Genomic DNA, 8,299 nt, shown 5'->3' with positions numbered 1-8,299 from the left:
AATTCAGTATGTTCTCCTGATAAAAAAGTTAACGCGATTTTATTAGCGCTAAAATTAGTTACACATAATCTTCACATTTGAAGTTCGCGCCTACGCCCCTCTGCGCAGACAAAAGCTCACCAGTATGTAGTACAGTTTAATATCAGTTTTAATATCGGCCAGATTTGTCACGTTGAAAACACAAAATCATCATAGTTCCAGCAGTGGCCGTCGGTAGCATGGCGGCGCCACTGAGGATTCTTGGGCACATATTTTTCGGTATATTTCGGTATATTCTTAAAATGATTCGGTATTTTTCTGAGGGTCTGACGGTGTATCTTATCGATAAGTCCACTCTCATCTCTAAAAAGCCAACTCATCCAGTTTACATTTTTAAGTTCTGTTTTCTGTCAAATACAATCCAAAGAAACTTCGTCATTATGAGCCGGGGCCAGCAAAACGATGAGGACACCAATGCGGTGCTGTTCGATGCCCGGAACGAGTACTACGTTGGCAACTTTATGGGCTCCATCAACTTTGTGCTGCCCGAGCAGGGCACGGCTGGCGCTGAGCTGCTGTCTTACATGTACCTGTCGTACCTGGCCATTGACTCGGGCCGCATCATTGTGTCGGACATTAAGGAGGGCAGCTCGACACCGCTGCAGGCCTTGCGGCTGGTCCACGAGGCGTTCGAGCAGCCGTCGCGGTGCGAGGAAGTGCTGGAGAAGCTGACCGACAAGGTGGCCGGCGATGAGGATGAGACGAATCTCTGGCACATTGCCACCGCCATTGTGTACTGCTACGACGGACAGTTCGAGAACGCCCTGAAAATCCTGCACGGCTCCACCAACCTCGAGTCGATGGCTCTCTCTGTGCAATGCCTGCTGCGCCTGCAGCGTGTCGATCTGGCCAAGCAGCTGGTGGCCAAAATGCAGGAGATCAGCGACGATGCCACGCTAACACAGCTGGCTCAGGCCTGGGTGGCTCTGGCACAGGGCACGGAGCAGATGCAAGACGCCTTCCACATCTACCAGGAGTTCTGCGAGAAGTTCAAGCCGACGCCAGCACTGCTCAATGGCCAGGCGGTGGTCCACCTGGGCCTGGAGCGTTACGAAGAAGCCGACGCCGTTCTGCGCGAGTCGCTCATAAAGAAGCACAACGACTACGACACTCTGATAAACCTCATGGTATTGTCGCATCTGACGGGCAAGCCCACGGAGAATATAACGCGCTATCTGGAGCAAGTGCGTCAGTTCTACCCAAAGAGCGACTTCATCACCGATCTGGACAAGAAGTCGACCGAGTTCGATCGCCTCTGCCTGCAGTATGATCTGGGTGGCGAGGAGAAGCTCTTGGCCGTCTAAAAATATCCACCCCCCCAATTCAAGGTTTATATTAAAACTTTCTATGTATATTCATTAAATTACAATCAAAATTGATTAGAAATGTATATGAGGTATCCAGAGTAGGAGCACATTAGTAGCTGCAAAGGGAAGAAATGTGATTAGCATCAGAAAGTTGCACACCCTATGGGATAGTTACTTTTGCTTGAAGCCATATTTCTTTCGCTCGTAGAACAAATCAGTCTTGGAGCTGCCCAGATTCACGATTTTGGGGCAGCCATCGCGCTGTATAAACAAACAAAACAAATATAACAAAATCTCCTTTTCCATGCCACAAATTGCTACTCACATCCTTCTCCTGCATGGTGCAGGACTTGCAGTAGTAGGCATCGGACACTCCAGGTCCTCCGCAGATTACACATCTTCCCTGGTAGGAGCCGTAGTTGCACTCATCGCAGATCCGCACCAGGGTGCAGGGACGCACATAGGAGTCGCAAATCACACATTTTCCATCATCCTTCTCGCAGAGGCGTCCAATGGCTGCCGCGCGTGTGTGAGATAAAACATTGCAATTACCACAGGATAACGCTGTATTTGTGAAAGAACTTACCCACGCCGGGTTGCTTGCGGCAGAAAATCAAATCGGGATGATGCTTGGCCATGTTTTATTTCCGTTTTCAATAATAAACAATTTTAGCGAAAAAACTTGCAGCGTTTCAGTGTGACCAAATAATTTCGATACCATTTACCGATAGATATTCCATCGATAGAATTTAATAGTACCGTACCATACCTTCTTTTCTGTATTCATGTTTTGTTCAATGAAAAGTGCAAGAAACAAGGCCAAAATGCAACAGCTAAGTTAGGCAGAGTGTGCAAAAGAAGAGCCATTAAGAGTACTTGCTGCAACCAACCCAGAAAATGTCACAGGCAGCGTCTACCACGCAGAGTGCAGCTGCTGCACCGGTGGGGGGCGGCAGTCGACGGCTGCCCAGCGATGGCGTGGGAGGCGCTGGCGTCATGGGGACCACCATGTCGGCGCGATTCGGTGAAACCGAATGGGAGGCTCGAGAGGTGAGTACAGCGCAACGATAACAAGTTTTCCATATTAATGGTGTACGTTCTTCCATGGAAAAAGTCGCAACGCCAACGCGAACTGCATGAGGCGCGTGCCAGGGCGGCGCAGATGGAGAAGACCATGAAGTGGTGGTAAGTTCTCCGCCAGAGACCAAGAGAGCTACCTGCCGGCCGTCTGTTAATCACTAAACTCTGTTTGCAGGTCCGATTGCACTGCCAACTGGCGCGAGAAATGGAGTAAGGTAAGCTGGTTGCCATGGCGGCTGTTGAATCAATATGCAGCAGGTATTGCAGTTGTTTAATAACAAATAACAACTCACTTGCAGGTGCGCAACGAGCGGAACAAGGCACGGGAGGAGTCCAAGCAGTTGAGCGTTAAACTGGACGTCGCCATGAAGGAGGCACATTCGCTGAAGCGCGAGAAGAATGATCTCGAGGTGCAGATCACGCAGCTGAAGAAGGAAATGGAGAAGGTGCACACGCTGATGATGAAGCATGCCGGCCAGTTCCATCGCTCCGACACCAACGAGGATGCCGAGGCCAATGGACGCGATGCCAACTGCTCGCCGGACATCTCCGCGGATGGCCTGAAGAATATCAACAGCGAGGATGGCTTGGTCACCAAATTGACCAACGATGTCAAGGATCTGGACATTGAGGAGTTCGCCATGAAGGGCGCCATGCCCAAGCATTTGACGGACCTGGACGAGGCCGCGGCCGCCGAGGAGAAGCGTCTGATACAGCAGCTGTCGAAGGATGACTTTGACGAGGACTATTTGCTGCAAAAGATATCCATGCTGCAGTTGCGCCTCGATGAAGCGCAGAAAACTCTGCAGGCCGAAAGGGAGTGAGTGAATCGAATCATGCCCCGAATCTGCCTCCATTTTGCTTACCCAATCTGTGATTTCTTTCAGTGAGAAGCACGAACTCCACAAGAGCATTGAGAAGCTGACGCTGGAGATACAGGATGTGCGCGGCCGCCATGAGGAGATGCGCTCAGCCAAGCAGGAGGCGGTGCGCGAGCTCTTGACACTGCAGGAGCAGCATCGGGCAGAGATGCGCATCGTGAACAACTCGCTGCAGGAGGAGATTGCCGCACGCGAGAATCTGGAGCGCCGTCTCACGGAACTGCGAACCGAACTGGAGCATCTGCAGGCGGAAAACGCCTCCGAGTGGGGCAAGCGAGAGCGCCTGGAGTCTGAGAAGTTGGCGCTGGAGCGCGACAACAAAAAGTTGCGCGCCGAACTGCGTGACTATCAGGAGCGTTCGGATCGCAAGTGCCGGCCCATGCAGGCCAACGATGTGGAGCTGCGCGCCCTGCAGCAGGAGCTGTCGGAGCGCAACAAGGAGATCAGCGAGGTGAAAATGTCGCATGCCAAGCTGAAGAAACTGCTGGCCGAGACGAACACAGAGCTGAGCCACGCAGTGCGTCGGGCAGAGCAATACGAGGCAGAGGTGAGTAGATCCTAGCAGATACCTTATCTGATTATTATTATGGAGTAGCTGTGGCTGGCAACAGATTAGGCAGCTTATCAGCTTATCAATGGCAAGAAATTTTGGGGGTGCGATGTTTGCTGGACAAGAGAACACTTCTAGACAAAGATACATTTATTCCATAGGACACGTAACAATCTAACGATTCTGTAAATGCAGTTCTACCCCTTCAAATCGCAACTGAAATCAGTTGGCAAAGGCCGCCAGTCCGGTGATGGCACGTCCGAGTATCAGAGCGTGAATGTCGTGGGTGCCCTCGTAGGTGTTGACCGACTCCAGGTTCATCACATGCCTGATCACATGGTACTCATCGCTGATGCCATTGCCACCCAGCATGTCCCTCATTTGGCGGGCAATGTCCAGCGATTTGCCCGCATTGTTGCGCTTCAGGAGGGAGATCATCTCGGGTGTGTGCAGCTTCTGGTCCTTGAGGCGACCCACCTGCAGGCAGCCCTGCAGGCCCAATGCAATCTCTGTGGTGGCATCGGCCAGCTTCTTCTGGATCAACTGATTCGCCGCCAGCGGGCGTCCGAACTGCTTGCGATCGAGTGTGTACTGACGGGCTATCTCCACACAGGCCTCGGCGGCGCCCAGCGCACCCCAGGCGATGCCATAGCGGGCGTTGTTCAGACAGTTGAAGGGTCCACTGAATCCGATGGCATTGGGCAGCAGCTGCTCCTCTGGCACGCGCACATCGTCCATCAGGATCATGCCCGTGGGCGAGGCACGCAGCGAGAATTTGCCCTCGATCTTGGGAGTGTCCAGGCCCTTGCCGGATATCTTGCGATCCACCAGAAAGCCGCGCAGCTTGCCATCCTCGCACTTGGCCCACACAACCAGGACATCGGCAATGGGGGCGCTGGTGATCCATGTCTTGGATCCATTCAGGATGTACGTCTTTGTCTTGCTGTCGTATTTGGCATTGGTTTCCATGCCAGCCGGATCGCTGCCATGGTTCGGCTCGGTCAAGCCAAAGCCCCCTGTGGTGTGTGGAAACAAAGAGACACAATTTAGGTGCTGTTGGAAGGCGTCACTGTCCCTGTTTTTGGGCACACTCACCTATCAGCTTGCCCTGCGCCATGGTTGGCAAATATCTCTGCTTCTGCTCCTCGGAACCGTAGTCATAGATGGCGCCCATGGCCAGCGAGCTCTGGACACTCACTGCCGAACGGTAGGCGGAGTCTACGCGCTCCACTTCGCGGGTGAGCAGGCCATAGGCCACACTGGACACTCCGGCACAGCCGTAGCCCTTGAGGGTGCAGCCCAGCACGCCCAAACTGCCGATCTCCTCCATGATCTTCTTGTCGAACTGCTCCAGTCGATTGGCCATCTTCACGCGCGGCAGCAGCTCCGCCTGGCAGTAGCCGCGGAAGGCGTCGCGTATGGCCACCTCATCTTCGGTCAGCTGGCTCTCCAGATTGAGCGGATCCTGCCAGTTGAATTTGGGTGCCGCAGCCTTGCTGCTGGCCAAGCGGCGAGCACAAGGACTCATCAGTTTGCTAATCACACTTTGCGCAATCATTTTTCGTATATTTTGTGCGTGTGGTGTTTGGCCTTCCTTTTCGTACGTAATTCGCAGCTACAGCTGTTCTCCGGTTGACGTTTGTGAGAGAAATGAGGAAAGCTTCCAAGAAGCTCCAAAGCTGCAACAGGTTTGTTTGCTCTCTTCCGCTCTCGGCTACGGTACTGTGCAAAGTGCATTAAGCTTGGGGTGGGACATGCCCACAGTGTACTCTCAGCATAGTGGCCTATTTCCTCAGAGTGCTTGCGACTTACAGTGCCAGAGAGAGTGGCCACAAAAAATTGCCACCTACTCAGCATGCTGCTTGTTTACCTCAAGAATATATTTTGTTTTTGTGCTCGCGGATCATAATCTGCGGCCCCTAAATTTTCGCACAATCACACATTTTATTTGGGACTTGACGATAGAACCCAAAACCATAAAGTGGAGCTAGAATTTTTCCTATTTGTTATCGCCGTTTGCCTGGCGGGGGTCGGCAGCTTATCTGCGCACGCCCATTGTGCTTATTTCTAAGCGGGAAGCATGGAATGAATGGAATACTGCTTGATAGCGGGTGTGTGTGTGTATTGGTAGACTGGAATGTAAGCAGTGCAAACGGAGAATATTATCTCATCACTTTTCCTCTGCCAGGTCAAGCGCCTACGCCAGCGTGTGGAGGAGCTAAAGCGGGAGCTTGCGGGCGCCGAGGATGAACTGGACTCGGCGGTGAATCAGGTGCGGCGTCTGCAGCGCTCCAACGATGAACTAGTGGGCCAGACGGAGGGCTTTCAGGTGCAAATCCAACATCTACAAAACAGGTGAGACGCGCACAAGTATAGTTCCATTGTACATATTCGTGCCCTAGTCTTGACCCTCAACTAAACTAAACTAAACTACTAAAACTAACTTTTTATTGGTGCTGGTGCCTGCCTGCTAATCCACTCCTAACCACTCGCGCCCCCCCTCGTAACACCTCGTAACTAAACGAAAAGACGAGCCCCCAGTCCGCAGCTGCGCGGCATGGGTGGCGTTCAGTTGAGAAACAAAATAGCCGTAGAGCTGCCCAACGATTGTCTGCCGAATATCAATGATCTGCGCCAGATCTTTGATGATTCGCAGGCGGGAATGCGCAGCTCCCACAATGGCAGCGATGCGGCTGTGCATCATGCGGCCTCTGTGAAGCGTTCCAGTCACACGGAGCGAACGCTGCTGCAGCAGCAGCAGAGCAGTGCAGCTGCCTCGGCAGCTGCTGCGGCAGCGGCAGCAGCGGCCTTCTACGATGCCAAGCCCACGCATCTGGAGGAGAACATCTTCGAGTCAAAGTCGCGGAATCTGGAGTTTGAGCGGGCCAAGCAGAAGTTCGACAATCCCCATGGCTCGCACCACCACCACCACCAGAGGCAGCGGTCGGGCAACGGACATGGCCGATACGGCAGTGCCGGGAGCAGCAGCAACTGCAGCAGCGCCAATCGCTCGAATCTCGTGCTGCCCCTCAAGTGCATGACCAATGGGGGCAATCCATCGATGGCGTCCAGCAAGGACGAGATGAACAGGCAGCTGTACGAGGCGCACGAGAAGGAGCAGGCCTATGCCAGGAACAGCATCAATCTGGATGGTCTCAAGGTATCCGACGATGAGGTGAGCCGCTCGGAACCCAGTTCTCATCTTCGCATCTTTTACTAACTATTTTCATTTGCGGTATTATTTTGGTAGTATTTATTCCCCTTTTTTTTATTGTGGAATGAAATAATTAATTTCCGTTTTTTGTGTGTTTTGCAGACTCCGTAGCTATGGTTCGACAAGCTTACTGCTGGACGATGAGACCGAAGGCAATAGCGATTGAGGATTCCATTAAATTGTCGCTTATGGTATTAACTGCTAGTATTAATTACACCCCACACCCACACCCACCCCACCCCACATGCGTAAGTACTTTAAAGTTGGTGGTGGTGCAGAGGTGCCAAGGCACAATCCATGATCCTGGGCTATGTTTGGGGGGACCACCATCGACTTGTTGCTCAGTTGATTCATAAGTTCCCTTATGTACTTCGGCGCGGGAATGGAGTCCAGATCAGCAGTAGACTGTGTCATTTAATAGGCTTTTTATCTTCACAAATATTCCATTTATACTAGGCATTACTAGAAGCTAACATTAGCTGGCCATAACTCGCATCTCTATGAGCTTAACTCGCAGATAATAAAGTTGTTTAGGGGCATCGAGATTCCTCTCCCTAACATCTCCAACCAATCATCATCAGCATCATCCCTTGCCTTGTCTAAACACACACAGACTAAGCTACATTAACAGACTTAATTACCAGTTATACGTATTGGACTCCTAAATACAGGTTCGATTTTTTGCAGTGCCAGAAATCCCATAGAAATTTTACAAAATTTACTCGGAACAACGTGCAGTGTGCTGCTGCTGGCTGTGAATCGGAATTAATTTATTATTTATCACAATCTCAAACACATCTGTGCGCGCTTGTCTAGTCCCCCATATCCTTTTCGATTATTTTTCCAAAAGAATTGCACTCTGATTCGCAGCAGCAGCATATTGGTAATCTTATATAGAATATACATACATATTTGAATGGAGAACATTTACGAATTATAATTTAGCAATATTAGTATTCTAGTGTTTTAATAATACCAATTTACTATATAATTAACTATTAAAATTACGCATATAAAATACACACATATATATATATATATAACGAGCTACAACTGATACAACTGATATTCCAATAAAGTTTTGGATGTTACCATTGAATTAAGGATTTATCTTACATGAGAATAGTTGAATAGTTATTTTAATAGCTGCCAGTGCCATCGACTGTACAGTTATTTAAGTATATGTTGTACAGCTGGATTACACTAGTCAACACGATTTTTCCTCAAG

At 50.7% G+C, this 8,299-nt stretch overlaps 4 protein-coding genes across 6 annotated transcripts; 2 read left to right on the top strand and 2 right to left on the bottom strand.

Moving 5' to 3' along the window:
• The first annotated feature begins 332 nt into the window (after positions 1-332).
• Positions 333-1,418, top strand: LOC111080148 (coatomer subunit epsilon). Its single transcript, XM_022375606.2, has one exon. The coding sequence runs from the start codon at positions 420-422 to the stop codon at positions 1,341-1,343; it is 924 nt and encodes a 307-aa protein (XP_022231298.2). The 5' UTR covers positions 333-419; the 3' UTR covers positions 1,344-1,418.
• Positions 1,379-2,064, bottom strand: LOC111080149 (PHD finger-like domain-containing protein 5A). The gene is made up of 4 exons (XM_022375607.2): positions 1,933-2,064; positions 1,672-1,862; positions 1,522-1,607; positions 1,379-1,462 (listed from the first exon to the last, which is right to left on the bottom strand). Exons 1-4 carry the CDS (start codon positions 1,982-1,984, stop codon positions 1,456-1,458), a joined length of 336 nt encoding a protein of 111 aa, XP_022231299.1. The 5' UTR covers positions 1,985-2,064; the 3' UTR covers positions 1,379-1,455.
• Positions 2,065-2,089: 25 nt separating this feature from the next.
• On the top strand, positions 2,090-7,305 carry LOC111080150 (coiled-coil domain-containing protein 102A). 3 transcript variants are annotated; one of them, XM_041592263.1, is made up of 8 exons: positions 2,090-2,396; positions 2,461-2,531; positions 2,602-2,641; positions 2,726-3,246; positions 3,314-3,854; positions 6,046-6,212; positions 6,387-7,032; positions 7,174-7,267. In XM_041592263.1, exons 1-8 carry the CDS (start codon positions 2,244-2,246, stop codon positions 7,180-7,182), a joined length of 2,148 nt encoding a protein of 715 aa, XP_041448197.1. In that variant the 5' UTR covers positions 2,090-2,243; the 3' UTR covers positions 7,183-7,267. The 3 variants fall into 3 exon arrangements, with proteins under 3 accessions (XP_041448197.1, XP_022231300.2, XP_022231301.2); XM_022375608.2 differs by having other exon boundaries at positions 6,387-7,103; positions 7,174-7,238; XM_022375609.2 differs by lacking the exon at positions 6,387-7,032 and having other exon boundaries at positions 7,174-7,305.
• On the bottom strand, positions 3,990-5,521 carry LOC111080147 (glutaryl-CoA dehydrogenase, mitochondrial). Its single transcript, XM_022375605.2, has 2 exons — positions 4,953-5,521; positions 3,990-4,873 (listed from the first exon to the last, which is right to left on the bottom strand). The coding sequence occupies exons 1-2, from the start codon at positions 5,413-5,415 to the stop codon at positions 4,080-4,082; spliced, it is 1,257 nt and encodes a 418-aa protein (XP_022231297.1). The 5' UTR covers positions 5,416-5,521; the 3' UTR covers positions 3,990-4,079.
• Positions 7,306-8,299: the final 994 nt, after the last annotated feature.

This window comes from Drosophila obscura, unplaced genomic scaffold (genome assembly GCF_018151105.1).
Source record: "Drosophila obscura isolate BZ-5 IFL unplaced genomic scaffold, ASM1815110v1 contig_179, whole genome shotgun sequence".
NCBI classification, from domain to species: Eukaryota; Metazoa; Arthropoda; class Insecta; order Diptera; family Drosophilidae; genus Drosophila; species Drosophila obscura.
Note: the sequence above shows the minus strand (reverse complement) of the source record. Positions and strands in the feature narration are given on the sequence as shown.